The sequence below is a fragment of the Lingula anatina genome, chromosome 7 (assembly GCF_051362555.1).
Source record: "Lingula anatina isolate TDL-2025a chromosome 7, LinAna3.0, whole genome shotgun sequence".
Taxonomy (NCBI): Eukaryota; Metazoa; Brachiopoda; class Lingulata; order Lingulida; family Lingulidae; genus Lingula; species Lingula anatina.
In genome coordinates this window covers 14,597,499-14,613,935 of record NC_141773.1, presented here as the reverse complement: position 1 = coordinate 14,613,935, position 16,437 = coordinate 14,597,499, and the positions used below count along the sequence as shown (strand labels likewise).

Sequence of the window (16,437 nt, the reverse complement as noted above, 5' to 3'; positions counted from 1 at the left end):
GGTTATCACTGGAACGTACATGTCCGTACCTGTCACGGGCTGCTGATAGGGCAAAAAGCTTACTCATCCAATCAACAGAACCTTACACCCCATTTCCATAGATTAGATCGATCTACTTTAGATCGACCTAACTCCCTGGGGGTTCACGCTAAATAGCTGTCAGCCGGGCGGACACGAAAGTTAATTATCCCCTTACAGCTTGTAGTAGGCGTGACGGACATTTAAGTCGGATTATCTGAAAGTAATCTAGTGAGACTCCCCGCGGGGATAGATCGATCTAAAATCTATGGGAATAGAGTCTTACTCTACTGTCTGATTTCTTTTTTAAATTGTAATCATTTAACAGCGTGTTTCGTTCAGATCGTTCTAAGTTTATGCATCTTTGTAAACATCTTTTTCCAACGTTTGCATTTTATTTCATATTTTTCTTTGTCATTCTAAAAGACATCACACATTATAAGCACTATTTCAAGATGAAGTTGGCATCTTCACCCCAGGCCTTTTACTGTTATCTACCTGAATATTTTTAGGTACACCAGCGTTCAAAGCACCGAAAATGTGCTCAGGTGTAGGGATCTATCATTTTCAGATCGATGGATTTCGTAAAATACTTTTTTATTCGTGACGATTTTTAGTGTTAGAATATTAATGCAGACAATTTTATTGCTTTTCTATGAAAATCAGGCGTTTAAGTTTTCAAAGATATAGTTAATTAATCGGCAATAAAAATGGCACAGCTGTATGATATATTAGCAATAGAAATAATTGGGCTGTCAAAGATAAAGATTGAGGAAATTCCTCATACAACGTGAGGGTACTTGATTACAATTTGGTGTCATTTGGATGCAGCCCTCGCCCTCTGACATTGTACAGAGCAGATATAAACCGCTACTGGACAGTTAACTTTTTTTAATATCTGATTTTCCAAGTGTTCCCTCACTACTTTGGAGTAGCAATTACACAAATTACAGTAAATGCCAGTCCCAGGTTAAGGAACATTCCTTCCCGTAGACTTAATCCATGTTCAGAGAAACAATATATATATATATATATATATATATATATATATATATATACACACCGGACAAAAGAAGTGTCACACCCTAACTCAGAGTAATGAAAGTAGGCAGATCTTGGGTACTTATATTGCCTGGTCTACTTATAATGTGACTAATGATTATAAAACCGCTATACCATGGAATTGTATTGTTGGTCTTGTACATGTACAGCAAATGTTATTCCTGTCTTCCTCCAATATGGCAAGATACATGTAATTATCTAACGGTTAGGTGCAAGTTATTAACCTGAAGAGGCGGAATATAAGCAATGTCAGAATATCGATACAATTGAATTGTTCAGTCAGAACCGTGCAGAGGGTCTGGTCTCGGTATAGAAACACTGGATCAAGAGACAAATTGCCTCTGATGGGTCGTCCAAGAAAAAATACTGGCCGTGAAGACCGACGACTGATTTTGATGTCCAGGTTGTCAAAGTTCGACACTGCTTGTCAGTAATTGACAACACAGTAGAACAATTTCACACATAAGAATGTGTCTGTGAAAATTGCTAGGCGTCGGTTACATGCTCAGAGAGTGTACAGCAGGGTAGCAAGACTAAACCCTCTTATATCGTTACAAAACAGGCAACGAAGAGTAAACTAGGGTCAACAGGATCTGGGACTGGACAGTCCATGACAATTGGTCCTATATATTTTTTCTGATGAGAGTCTCTTTGGTCTGACCTCTGATGACAGACGGGTACTATGCTGGCAAACTGCTGGTAAAGCATTTGAACCACATGCACTGAATTTTCGAACCTGGAGCAGCATATTCATCATGGTGTGGGGCTGCATCAGCATCCATGGCTTGGGCGAATTGATAGTGGTAAATGGAAACGTGAATCACTAGAAATATATCGATGTTTTGGAGTCAGGCTTGCTACCATCTATTACTAACATGTTTGGTGAAAGGAATTATCCATCTGTTCACCAGGATGACAATGCTCCTTGTCACAGGCCCAGAGCAGTTGATGATTGGTTTGACCAACAGGACATTCGCAGGGTGATGTGGCCTGCCCAGAGTCCGGATACAAACATAATAGAAAATGTGTGGAATGATATGTCAAAACTTTTTACAAATGCCCGTCTAACCAGCAGAGAAACTCTGTTATATTCAGTGTTTCATGCTTGGGCCAGCATAAGCCCTGAACGCATCAGACAATTAAATGAATCCTTGCTTCGTAGACTGGCACCTATTATTAGGTCACGTGGCTATGCCACTAGGTACTAATTTTGGACTTGAAACTACATATTTTGGTAGAATGTATATTTTGTTCTCATTTTGTGATTTTTTGTGAAATTTGATGTTAATAAAATGATACCAGGAGCATATCATTCCACAGTCATTTATCTCCCCCATAGTATTGGCTCAGTAGGGGTGACACTTCTTTTGTCCAGTGTGTGTATATATATATATACCAATTTATCTTTGTCGAAGACTACAGAAGATAAATACAGTAGTAGGTGCCATGCGCTATTTCTGTTCCAAGAATCATGCGCACATATTTACAGAGTTCAAACAATCAGGTTTATAAGAATTACACAGATATGTACTAAGCAGAAACCAGTACGGTTTCTTATAAAATAGGCTTGCTCCCCAATATTTAGGGAGACCCATGAAGATCGCCAAATAAGGGACACTTTCTGTTTGTGAGCTACTAGATGTACAATCCAGGTCACAAATCTGTTGATGAAACAACTCCCAGCGCACTCTTCTTCAAGGCGCCATGTTTGCAGACTTCTTTTCCTCTGATAGCAACTTCGTGCAGGGCGTAGAACTCCACCAAGCAGTACCCTAGTAGCACCAGCGGGGTGAGGAGAAAATGAAGAAAGTTACGAACGAAACTAATATGCTCTTTAACCTTCATCAGTCTTGGTCCGAATACGTCCATCATGAAGACCCCAAGAAAAGCGAGTTGCTGGAGCCCGGCCAAACCGTACATCACGTAGTTAATGTAGAACGGTGCGTCTTTCACCAGGAACGCCATGGACAAACCGGCAGAGATACTGTACAACCCTCCCGAGCAGAGCAGGATGCCGTAGTAAGAAAGGAAACAAAGACCCCAAGAGAAGGCAGGCCAGGCAGGCATGCGACCAGCTTTAATCATGTAGTAGTGGAAGACTTCAGCGACACCTATGGTCCATCTTCTGGCTTGACGCGCCCACTCAGCCACTTCTAGCTCCACGGTCTCACCGGATGTGGGTCCGCTGATGACGGGGACCGGGATCATCGGAATACGGAGGCGGCGACGAGTTACACCCATCCACCGGATCAGACAGATGATATCCTCCATCTGGTAGGCGGGGTGGGAAAAGTTTCCATCAATACACAGCCGCAGGGAAAAGGAGAAAATGCTCGTGGAATTGATGTTGAATGGGATCAGAGCCCCCATCATTAGAGTGGTACGGAGAAGACCGGTGACACGGGTGACAAAGCTACTTCCATCCAAACCCCAGTTGTAGAACAAGGGTGCCTGGAATATGACTCCATGAGGGGACTTCTCCTTCATGAATGTGGAAGTCAGAGCTGCGATGTAGCTAGGGTGGAAGTATGTGTCGGCGTCAGTATTGGTCACGATAATCTTTTCAGCATCTCCTTCAGCAAGCTCCTCTTGCATTATCTTTGTCGCCTGGCGGAGGCCGTGATTAACATTTGAGCACTTTCCTGGGATTTCATTTGGAAGACCAAAGGGGTGAATTGTGAAGACCAGCTTCTCGAAACCAGCATCTTTAAAAATCTCACGAAGTTTATCGCATTTTGTTTGCACTTCCGGTGTCTTCTCTTCAAAAGAAATCACCATGGAGATGCGCCCGACTTCGGTCTGGTCTGCTAAAGTCTGAACGCTTCTTGCAATCAGTTCTACTGGCTCCTTGTAACAGCTGATAGCCACCAGGTGGCGGATGTCAGTGTAGTCGGGATAGTCTTCTCGGAAATCTTTATTTTTGTTCCTGAAATAAAGAAGTAGAGAATATGAATCCATGGATTTTGTGGCAGTATTATTTTTAAAAAATCATACATGCTGTACTTCAACACAACAAATCTACATGAATTTCAAAACCTAAAACATCTTTCGTCATTGTTTCTTCGCGGCTTCAATATCTTTTGTGATACAGAGGTCATTCAGAAGCCAATACTTACATGTAAAGGACAATCATGTTCTTGCAGGCCAAGGTAACCACGACCACCCACATGAAGACAAATACAGCCTGGACAGCGGGAATTAAGTACCAGGCGACGGTCTGTGACACAAACGGCACCCACACAGGCATTGGGACGATGATCCAGAAGAGAAGGTTAAATATAAGGTTCCACCTTAACCTCTGCTTCCCTGCCTTTAATGGTTTATGAGTAACCGCTGTGTCAATGGCCCCATGAAATGATTTTCTTTCTCGGAGGTCTCCCTGTAGAGGTAGTTTATTAGTTGTTGTATAAACTCTTTGGGGTTTGTAATTTTCTGCTGATAGTACGGTAATGCGATCTTTGTCCTCTATTGGTGAACCTTCTCCTTTTAGGGTAAGAGCCTTTGGGATTAGGTGGACGCCGGCTTGCATCTGGTTTTGTTCCACTTGAAGCTCGACCTTAGTGGAATCGGATGAGCCTGCTTTGTATTGCTCTTTCATTTCATTTTGCAGCTCTGAAAGGAGAAGAAATATCCTGTTACATACCAACAATGTTTGCATCGGTAGGTTTGTAAATATCCCTTACACAGTATACGCCAAACCATACACCCAAACTTAAAGTATGGACTATTCTGAAACAAAACCATTACATTTTTCTCTTTTCTGCTGTGCTTGGACATTATGTCCAAGTGCTGTGGTTTTTAGGAAAAGAATGGTATATAAATGATATATGAATAATGTCACAGGAAAAAGAATTGTATATGAATAATGTCGCAGGGCCCTCTTAGGACAAAAAAGGACACTTTTTGTTATTCTGGCTCAGTGGTGGATTGCTGTATCAGTGAGCCTAAAATGTTCAATTTTGCATACATCAAGAAGACATAATGTAGACCCTACATGATCGCACAGAGGCAGCCATTTTTTTATTTGGAAATAGCATCTCACGTGCGATATAAAATGATAACTTTGGGGCACTTGGCGGCTCTTGCGCAGTACCCATGTTGGACACTTACAGTTTAACCGTTGTTTTAAAAACGAACGCAGCTCCAATGCATAAAGTCAAGCCATGTAAAATTCATCAAACAATTGTACTGCAGTACAAATTCCATGCTAAAAAGGTGATACTCACTACCTTAAAGGTATTCTTCATGTACTGTATATATTTTTCTGGTGAACCACCACTGGCCGATAATAAGAAATGATTTGGATAATTAACACCGACAAGAATTACTCTGACACACACACACACACACACACACACACACACGTATATATATATATATATATATATATATATATATATATATATATATATATAATTATGGATAAAACACTACTTTTCACCGTAATTTCATTTTCATTCAAATAACGATATGCACAGCTTAAAATTCCAAAACGGCGGCCACCGCCACGACATCATAAGGGTAAACAAGGGAATTATATCCACATAACTTATAAATTCTCGCCGAATTACCATCCAAAATCTTATTTTCCAGTTGAATAAAAGTATGTGGATTTGTGTAAAAAATTATCAAAACGACAAAACATTTGTATTCATCAGTTGCAATCAAAATGTCACGTGCTCTACACGACCGCCTCCATGCGTCCCGAATTACCAATGAATTCCATATATGGGAATGGTCACACGACCAACAAAATAACATCTTACGGAAGAGTTGTATCACCTTCGCTACTGGAGTGTTCAATACTGTTAGCAAAACTTATTTTAATAATTGTCATTCAGATACCAGTGACTGCTATACCTTACCTTCTTTGGGATTAGAGAAATCCATATTTTTCTTTGGGACTGGCTGTTTATTTTTGGAGTGTTTTTGGAGTGTGTTTACCGCATTTGGTGGAGTGCTGTCAAAGCCGCTTTCGCTGTCACTCCCTGACATCAGAAAAACAGGCTGTACGTCTTCGAAGTGTCGTTGCAAAAAGACGCGTCAAGTCAAACAACAGTCGACCTAATAAACTTGAAGTTGACATTTATTTTTTGTATCAAAGCAAAGAAAAGAAGTCAAGTGCAGTGATATGGAAGAAGACACTGACCCGCTATCCAAAATCGCAAGTCCTTTGTCTTGTTATTTACTAACTGTAACAATGCGCAAACAGAACACCGCTATTTGACGCAGCTGAAAAACTCGCGGCCTTATCAGGCCAAACAGCATTTTCGCGGTCGAGGATCTCACGACCTGGGCCCGCGCATTGCGGATGGCGATATCACATAGAGGCAACAATGTATTTTATGGGACGACTATGGGCGAGTTATGGAATCCAGACGCTTGCGCTCGGTCGCAATGCGCGATTCTTTCGAGTTACGGGGCCCAGATCGGTGATGTGAAATAATCTAGAGTGCTTATCTACACAACCGGTCACTCTGCACATGGACAGCTTAGTACAGCTATCGAGGAAATGTCCTGCGTCTAAGCAATTGAGACACAGCTTGCGTCTCTTAATTAACGCGATTTGCGCTGATACCTCCATTTTCTTGAAATTATCACACAGAAACAAACGACTTGTGATTTTATTGACAAAACAGGAACACAATTCCGGTTAATCGTGTTCGACGGAGTTTCATTTTGATTAGCGCATGCAAACGTGGAAGAAAAACCGATCCGTTTGGGCCAACATTGGTCTCCGTACACCGGATGGTTACCGACCTTGGCTGACAAAGTCATATAGTCTGCGAATTGGACAAATGACAAATTCCGTCGCCATTTCTTATTTCGAGTGTCTTCTTTTTTCAACCCTTCACAGATTAATTACTATTTTTATGTACTTTATCAAGGATGACTTTCTGATTTTAGGCCTATATTTCACCCTTCAGATATATTTTCCAATGTCAGACTCGCAATTGGTAACTCTTCTGCAATTCATATCAATTGTCTTGCGTTGCTTTCCCATGTCTACGATTGCCAACCAAAGAGTTAGCAACTAAATGTATATTCCCAAAACGCTCTTTCTAAATATCCTCCTAGTGGCCCTCTGATCTTTTATAAGGATATGGAAAACTGAAGTTTCATCCAAATGCCTTGTGGTAATAAAAATTAACAAACCTATGCATTAAATTATGAAAGAAATGGCAGACAGTAGCACAATTTAGGTATTTATTTTCCATCTATTTATTTTATTGATTTATCTATCGAAAAATGTCATTTTTGTAACCCCCCCTCCCCTTTCCGCAATTTTTCACAAATCGACCGCTGGCTAAGATATAGACATAATAAAGACAGACTCCTCCCGTCAACAATTAAAAACTGACTTTTAAAAAATTCCACGGTGTATGTGAGAAAATTGACGTGCTTATAGAGGCTTATTACGGTCGTCATCTCTCGAGTACTCGCGGCAGCGACATCCAAGGGTCAGTAATGCTGGAAGAAGGTGTCTCGTAGGTGGTAACTACATGTACGAGTAAACATGATGATAACAGTCCTCGTGAGTCTCTGAGTCTATTAGTGACCTGAAAGACGCGTGCCTCAACAAATTGACGGATCAGGACCAGTTTAAAACGTAATTTTGTTCATATGATATGGGTAATCTTGAAAACTATTCGCCTTAATTATCTTAAATACATATATAAAAACACACACACACATACACACGCCCACAGCTCTCGCCCTTACTTATGCGCGCTACTCATTGACATCGTGTCTAAAACGAGGTAAAATGAGACGTGAATTGTAAGAGATAGACAAAACGAGTTCAATAATAAAAGGGTTTTGTAACGGGCGTATACATTCATCTGCCCTCAGGTAATGACACCATGGGAGGTGAGGTTATCACTTGAACGAACATGTCCTTACCTGTCACGGGCTGCTGATAATGCATACTCATACAACTTACTCATACAATCGACGGAACCTTACACGACTGTATGAATTTTTAAAAAAATTACCCTTCTGAGTTTATGTGTATGTATAATTGCAGACGCTATATTCAATCATGATGTGAAATATTTTATGGCAACTTTTAAAAAATTTGCATTTTACTTCACATTTTGTTTGTCATTCTAAATACCATTATCTATATTTTAAGAAAGATAGGTAAAGACGCATCTTTGCTTCCTTTCAATCAAACTTGTACGGTTGACTTCATAACAGTCGTCTATAGGGTCTAAAGTGTGAAGAGATGTAGAATATATAATTTCAAATTGAGGCACTTTGTTTAATATATCCTTGGCAATTTTTAAATGTAAAAACTGATGTTGATAGAGGATTTTAAACGTAAAAACTGATGTTGATAGAGAATATTTAAAGTCAATTGCAATGTGGACGAAACAAAAGAGATTATCATTTCCTTTTTATTTAGGGTACTGATATACTAATATGTGATCTTTCCTTCAATCCAATAATCATGCATATTGCATTATTAACCTCGTGTAAAACAAAAAAAAAACAAAAAAAAAACGCCATAATAATTATTGACTTGATATCGAGATCTTCATCTCTGACAGTCAGCCATTGACAGGTATAAAGAAACGTGTTCACATATTTACAAATCGCAGAGTTCTTCCAAATTAGATGATGTATTTATGAATTATTGTCTCTCTTTATGGAAGTCTGTTGCCATATGTTTGAATGTTGAAGCATGTGAAGAGAATTTACATTTGAATATCTGCAGTCGGCCATTAAGTATAAATAGCATACTAAAAGATTATCAACTTTGAAATATATTACACCATATGAGGAGAGGGCACTTGTTTCAATACAAGCCATTCGGGTTAAACTCTCACTTTCGGACACGTGTACCCGGAGCAGATAAAAATCTGATTAGCACAAGGAAATTAACATGCTTTTTGACGTCTCCAGTGACCACAACAACCGAAGTGTGAACGGACACGCTTACAGGCTGATAAGTTAGCCACAAACCACTTTGTGCGTCGTCTTACAAACAATTTCCCTTCGTACCAACACCAGTTTCGTACGGGAGTGTCCAAACAATGGAAATCGAGCACACAGCTTGCTCCAAGCTTCTTTGTGAAGTTCATTCTACATTGACATAATTAAAACAAACGTGTTTTAAAGAGAATGGGGGCGTCATCTTGTTAACTGAGTGCATCATGAAAACTCTAAAATTGTAAACAGATTAAGGATAAATAATTTAAAATTGAGATAATCTGTTAAATGTATTTTTGTGAATGTTAAAAAATTGCTAGATATAGGATATTCAAAAACAATTGTTTTTCTGCATATATAAAATGCCACATAGCATACCAAACATGTAGTAAGATTATCGCAGCTACCCTGAGAGAAAAAATTGGACATTTAAGTGCTAAATAACCAATAAATACAAAGGGGTTGACACACCTTGATTTGTGTACGTTCGTTTATCAAAATAACAAACGATGTAATCTTTGCGCTAATGAATGCAATTAACGATATAAAATAAGCGACGTCTTACACACAGTCTCCCTTCGAACATGAACAAACATCAGTTTTGTGGAAGAGTGTCAGAACAATGGAAATCGAACAGTTTTCTGAAAGTTTCTTTGTTGATTCCATTCTGCATTGAAATAATTTAAACAAACATTGTGTGTTCTTAAAGGGCAAGAGGGACGTCGATGTCATCTTGGAAAATGAGTGCATCATTTTTTCATCAGTGATTGTGTTAATGTTGTTTGCGTCGTTGAATATTATCGCGAAGCAAATTTAAATGTAACACAAATTTATACTGTATAAATCCTATATCTTATTCACCCCAAGGAAAAAAGAACAATTTTCCATCTCATGAATTATGTCTCGACTCATCTTTGCACTTGGATTCAATGTTTTTGTACCATTTCTGGTCAAATAACGTAATTGTAAACTAAAAATGGATCATCATTAAACCGCTGAAGTCTACTGAACTGTCAGAAGACAACAACGACAACGAAAATAATAAGAACGTTTCTGTTGCGAACATTAGCGTGTTCAAGAAAGGGAAAAGTTTGTCCGAAAATGGTTCTTTTGTGTGAGCTCAACTAAATAATAATTTGTCTGAGCTCTTATTAATGTGTTAATTCTTCGTCGTTATTACGTAAAAATAGATAAAGTTTGAAATAGATTCAGTTTGTTTAAATTTGTATATTTTTTATTAATAAATTAACATATGCATATATACAATTATGATACAACAAATCTATCGTTAAAACAACTATGACAAGCGAGCCAGGCACCAAACAACCAGTCGCTTACCAGAAGCCTAAATGTAAAAACGATATTATAACATAAAGCTTTAACAATACGATAACAGAAAACAATTCTTTTTATAGAGATATTTTTCACTTGGAGTAAACCTTAATTCATTTTAGTACACCGTAATATCCCTCACATAATGAGATGGAATGCATTTTATATGAAAACTACTACAACATACTTCTTGAATATATTGCACGGAATGAGTTTCTAATAAATAATTAAATACGAGACAATGAACTGGAGATAATTAACAATGACATTCCAATTTACAGTTAAAGAGATGTCTATTTTAAAAGCTTAAAGTACTTTTATGAAAAAATAAACATGTACATTTGTATTTGAATACATTAAAATATACATCAAAAGAGACAGTAAGTCTTAGTTGAACTGTTCAGAACAATGTCTTACAAAACACAAGAGACAAGAAGTCCAAAGTTTTAAATAAAACATGCGACACTAAAATACTGCTTCAACAACATTAAGCTGAATAAATACATCATCTACCATTACCTATATATAGCGCCACGATTTTACGTCTATTCAGTATAAAGCTTTCACTCTGACCTCACAAATTGACGATAACCAGGGTCCATTCCACTGAAACCACTCTTGGCATCAAAGAAACATTATTGAAGTCCTGTTATATGCAATACGAGGATTTTTCAAATAGATACGAGACAGCATCATTATTGATAAAATATCACTCTAAAAGCTTAAACTGATAAGATGATTGCCCACTAGCAGGGTCACATGAATTCTTATTCTTATTTGGTATTCAAAGATATGTCTTTGGTTATTATGCTTACATTTCTCAACTGTAAGGAGAATATTTGCTAAACATGCAGTTATCAACGAGCTGGCCTTTGTTAGATAGAATTCAGTACGTTGTATTAACGAAACAGTTTTGACGTACCGGAACTGTGACAGTTGAGAACAGCAAGTGAGTACCAACATCTGGTGTGCAAATCCCCTAAGCGTGAACCTTGCAAGCGTGGTTCCCCCGAAGTAAGAATACCTAGCTGTTTTTTTTATTTTTTACGAGAACCTTTTGAGGTCTGCACAAAAATATCACTTAAACATTTCCCAGCGCACTCTTCTTCGAGGCGCCATGTTTGCAGACTTCTTTTCCTCTGATAGCAACTTCGTGCAGGGCGTAGAACTCCACTAAGGAGTACCCTAGTAGCACCAGCGGGGTGAGGAGAAAATGAAGAAAGTTACGAACGAAACTAATATGCTCTTTGACCTTCATCAATCTTGGTCCGAAAACGTCCATCATGAAAACCCCCAAAAAGGCGAGTTGCTGGAGCCCTGCTAAACCGTACATCGCGTAGTTAATGTAGAACGGTGCGTCTTTCACCAGGAAAGCCATAGACAAACCGGCAGATATACCGTACAAACCTCCCGAGCAGAGTAGGATGCCGTAATATGAAAGGAAACAAAGACCCCAGGAGAAGGCAGGCCAGAAAGGCATGCGACCGGCTTTAATAACGTAGTAGTGGAAGACTTCAGCGGCACCAATGGTCCATCTTCTGGCTTGACGCGCCCATTCAGCCACTTCCAACTCCACGGTCTCACCGGATGTGGGTCCGCTGATGACGGGGACCGGGATCATCGGAGTACGGATGCGGCGACGAGTAACGCCCATCCATCGGATCAGGCAAATGATGTCGTCCATCTGGTAGGCGGGGTGAACAAAGTTTCCATCAATACACAGCCGCAGGGAAAAGGAGAAAATGCTCATGGAATTGATGTTGAATGGGATGAGAGCCCCCATCATGAGAGTGGTACGGAGAAGACCGGTGACACGGGTGACAAAGCTACTTCCATCCAATCCCCAGTTGTAGAACAAGGGTGCCTGGAATACGACTCCATGGGGGGTCTTTTCTTTCATGAACTTGGAAGTCAGAGCTGCAATGTAGCTAGGGTGGAAGTATGAGTCGGCATCACAAGTGGTCACGATAATCTTTTCAGCATCGAAGTATGCCCCAAGCTCCTCTTGCATTACCTGCGTCGCCTGGCGGAGGCCGTGATTGGCATTAGAGCACTTTCCAGGGATCTCATTTGGAAGACCAAAGGGGTGTATGGTGAAGATTAGACGCTCGAAACCAGCATCCTTAAAAATCTCACGGAGTTTATCGCATTTTGTTTGCACTTCCGGTGTCTTTTCTTCAAAAGAAATCACCATGGAGATGCGCCCGACTTCGGTCTGGTCTGCTAAAGTTTGAACGCTTCTTGCAATCAGTTCTACTGGTTCCTTGTAACAGCTGATGGCCACCAGGTGGCGGATGTCAGTGTAGTCGGGGTAGTCTTCTCGGAAATCTTTATTTTTGTTCCTAAAATTGAAAGATGAGAAAATGAATCCTAGATTATTATGGCAATAACATTATTAACATATATTAGTTCATGCATTTGAGTCCACAAGAATTACAAAAAAAAAAAAAATAAAATAAATAATAATAATAATAATAATATTTCGTCATTGTTTTTTTAATATCTTTTATGATACAGAGTTCATTCAGGAGCCAATACTTACCAGTAAAGGACAATCATGTTCTTGCAGGCCAAGGTAACCACTACTACCCACATGAAGACAAATACAGCCTGGACAGCAGGAATTAAGTACCAGGCGACGGTCTGTGACACAAACGGCACCCACACAGGCATTGGGACGATGATCCAGAAGAGAAGGTTAAATATAAGGTTCCACCTGAACCTCTGTTTCCCTGTCTTCATTGGTTTATGAGTAATCCCTGTGTCAATTGCCCCTTGAAGTGGTGATTTTCCTTCAGGGAGGTCTCCTTGTGGAGGTAGTTCATTACCGCCTGTCGTGATGTAGGTTCTTGCGTTTTTCTCATTTTCTTCTGAAAATACGGAGGTGATGCTATCTTTGCTTTCTTCTGATAGACCTTCTCCTTTTAAGGATAGAGTTTTTGTGGATAGATGGACGCCAGCATGCATCTGGTTCTGCTCCACTTGAAGCTCGGCCCTGGTGGCATTAGGGGAGTCGGCTTTGTATTGCTCTTTCAACTTCCTCATCAGTTCTGAATGCAGAAAAAAATATCTTGTAAGATGCGTAGAATGTTTGCAGCGATAGGTTTGTTAATACCTCTTACGTAAATGACAAATGATTCACTTTTAAAGTATGGGATATTTCGGAAAATACATATTTTCCTATTCTGCTGTGGTCGTATTTAGAAAAACCATTGTTGACATACATGTAAGATGCCTCCTCTAAAATCTTAAAGATAAAGCTGTATGAATTTGATATAACCACAGTATTGATATTATATTGGAATTATTTCTTTACTGGGTTTTTTAATCATCTTCATTAATATACCAGTAGCTGGTACAAGTCTTACCATCTTTGGGATTAGAGAAATCCACATTTTTCTTTGAGGCTGGCTGTTTATTTTTGGAGTGTTTTTGGAGTGTGTTTACCGCACTTTGTGGAGTGCTGTCAATGCCGCTTTCGCTGTCACTCCCTGACGTCATACTGGCGGCGTCGTCATCAACGGTGGAGTACCCATCATCAGCAGGGGAGCAGTGAAACATCCCGTCACAATCTGGGACCTGTTGGTCGAGACTTACGGAGCTTGAAACACGTGACATAGTGTCCAGCGAGGTGTAACTGCCATTTTGTGAATGTAGATTTATTCCACTGTCAACATTTGGGAGAGAGGGACCAACTTTCCCTTTAGATGAAACATCGTCCGCGCTCACGCTCAATCGTCGCGTAAAGGAAATCGGGACAACATCAGCCATTGTTAATCTGTAAAAAATATATATATATATATATATTAATTAAGCAAAGTCATTTAACTCATTTATTTTTAGTAATTTGCTTGTTTAATAAATAGATAAATAAAATAATTCGTTGCTGGATTTGTTAAATGCGAAGAAGAGTACTACATGACGCAGGTTCTAAAAATTTTGTTTTTGATATTTTTCTTGATTCCTAGTGCCCATGTTCCTTGTTCATTCACCGAAAACACATGATATTCAATGTGAAAGCTTTGTAGTGTTTGTAACATCTTCAGTTCTTTCAGTCATCTTGTAAACTTGCTTAAATCTTTTAGCTTTATTTACTTATCTTTTAAAATATTATTAGACAGCTTTTAAATAGCATTACCAAGCGTTGTATGAACTTCTATATATATATATTTCGAGTGGTTCTAGGGAGCCTCTTACAAGCATATCGTACCGACTTAAATCATCTAACGCTAAAATCAACCCAGACTTGTTCATGAGAAATGATAATGCACATGTTGTAATATCCTCTTCCTGCTGACAAATTAAAATCCGTTACTGCTGTATTAAACACTGCATCAACCGCAGTTCCGCATCCGTCAATTACGTTGCTATACTTCTGCGGTTAAGAATAATGTGCTATGCAATCGCACGTGTAAACTCATCAGCTGTTGTACCTGGAATTTAACGTCAGTTACTTCCGAACCGGCAGTGAGTCAATGAACGAGCTGTTATTTACCTGATCTAACCCCCCTCTACCCCCCCCCCCCCCCCCCCCCCTCCAAGCAATAGCACTTGTTTATAGTGCTATGATCGAGTTATCGCAACCTTTTCCCTCCTTTACGATGGTGCATTACTGGTATATGTATCACCTTTCCATATGTATTTACCCGATGTAGCTGCACGAGGTTTCTTCAATAATTTCAATACAACTGACTCTTTTTTCAAAAAGATCATCACTGTTGTAGCGATGCTGGACTTTGGCTTTTAAAAATAATAAGAAAAAAAGAGTTGCTCAACATTTTAACTTCAACCTTATACTACTTCTCCACTGTAGTGAATTACCTCAGTAAACCTACTTTTGTAGAAGTACAGATTATTATGTATTTTAGGTCAGAGGCCATAAACTACGATAAACTCAATTGAATTATTCTTCAGAGACTAGTTTTTTTACAATGGTCTATTTTTATCTGCCATAGTAGTGGAAGGGAAGTGTTGGGGTAGTCATCCAATAGTGCCAAACCCTGTAATCTTACATTTCATCCTAAATTTACAATTCGGAAATAACTAAAGAATTTTTTTTTAATTCTACTGAAAATTCCCCCTTTAATTCTGGCACGATGTACCTGCAGCGTTCAATTAAACAAAACAGGCATAGCTAGGGCACTGTCAATCGCTCACTTCAATATTGTCGCCTGTGCCCCGCAAGGCAATATCACATATGCCGACACTGCCCTAATGTTTGTTAATCTTAGATCAGGTTGTCATAATTTTTCTTATTAATTTAAACTCTTGAAATAAAGGAACAGTAAACTTATACACCGCTATTCAAAACCTACGCGAAATGTTGAGCGGATGGCAAACCACGTTAATTAATAAATAAAAATACCGAGAAAAAACTCATCATGCAGCTAATGATAAATGTGATTAAATAATGAAATGAAAAATAAACCTAACTAAGAAACAACAACAACATTCTGAAAAGAAAAGAAAAATAAATGTGCTCCTAATTCTTTAATCATATTTATTTTTTAACAAAACAAAATGCTCACCTTGGTTCGTAGTGAAATAAGAAGTTACGCCTCTAAACCGTTTCTCTGATGCAGCTATCGTTCTTTCTTGACAAGTTTTCACTCTTCCCTGCCGTTTCTTCAGAGTGTGATCCTACAGCGGCTTCAGCGTCGTTTTTATCCCTGGGTCCAGTTAATCCTGTGACGTCAGCACCAAGCCAGATTTTCCTGGTTTTCACTGTATTTCCAAGTTCCGATCATCAAGCAGCTGCGTGCTCGTGCCGGAACCTGGTTTCTAGACGAGGCGTTCAGTGTTCACTTTCGGGGCCGCGAAATGTCCGGGAATATGGATTGGGCAGGCGGTGAGTCAGCGTCCATGCTATTCGCCTCACGATAAAAATTACGGACCCTGAACGTGTATTTATATAAACCATCTCACAGCTGATGACTGTATTCCAAGTCCGTGATCAGTCGAGTGGAATGAAAACTTTCGTCAGATCAGATTTGTTTTATTCAGTATTACGCATTTGTTGAAATTAGCTGCTGATGATTGTTCATTTACCAAGCTGTTTGCAGGTCACGCAGTGTTTTTTGTTATAATGTT

General features: G+C 39.2%; 2 protein-coding genes across 2 annotated transcripts; both read right to left on the bottom strand.

Moving 5' to 3' along the window:
• Positions 1-2,733: 2,733 nt before the first annotated feature.
• Positions 2,734-4,714, bottom strand: LOC106153445 (uncharacterized). Its single transcript, XM_013527383.2, has 2 exons — positions 4,197-4,714; positions 2,734-4,006 (listed from the first exon to the last, which is right to left on the bottom strand). Exons 1-2 carry the CDS (start codon positions 4,676-4,678, stop codon positions 2,734-2,736), a joined length of 1,755 nt encoding a protein of 584 aa, XP_013382837.2. The 5' UTR covers positions 4,679-4,714.
• A 5,513-nt stretch (positions 4,715-10,227) lies between these two features.
• LOC106153487 (uncharacterized) lies at positions 10,228-16,097 on the bottom strand. Its single transcript, XM_013527434.2, has 4 exons — positions 15,876-16,097; positions 13,716-14,125; positions 12,890-13,397; positions 10,228-12,689 (listed from the first exon to the last, which is right to left on the bottom strand). The coding sequence occupies exons 2-4, from the start codon at positions 14,116-14,118 to the stop codon at positions 11,429-11,431; spliced, it is 2,172 nt and encodes a 723-aa protein (XP_013382888.2). The 5' UTR covers positions 14,119-14,125; positions 15,876-16,097; the 3' UTR covers positions 10,228-11,428.
• Between the last annotated feature and the right edge of the window lie 340 nt (positions 16,098-16,437).

Bases quoted from the DNA above. Each gene is read 5' to 3' on its own strand.
- LOC106153445 (XM_013527383.2), bottom strand. From the start codon at position 4,678: ATGAAAGAGCAATACAAAGCAGGCTCATCCGATTCCACTAAGGTCGAG. The intron at 4,007-4,196 runs GTAAGTATTGGC...TCTTTATTTCAG, and splicing joins AACATGATTGTCCTTTACAT to GAACAAAAATAAAGATTTCC.
- LOC106153487 (XM_013527434.2), bottom strand. From the start codon at position 14,118: ATGGCTGATGTTGTCCCGATTTCCTTTACGCGACGATTGAGCGTGAGC. The intron at 13,398-13,715 runs GTAAGACTTGTA...TTCTGCATTCAG, and splicing joins TTTCTCTAATCCCAAAGATG to AACTGATGAGGAAGTTGAAA. The intron at 12,690-12,889 runs GTAAGTATTGGC...TTTCAATTTTAG, and splicing joins AACATGATTGTCCTTTACTG to GAACAAAAATAAAGATTTCC.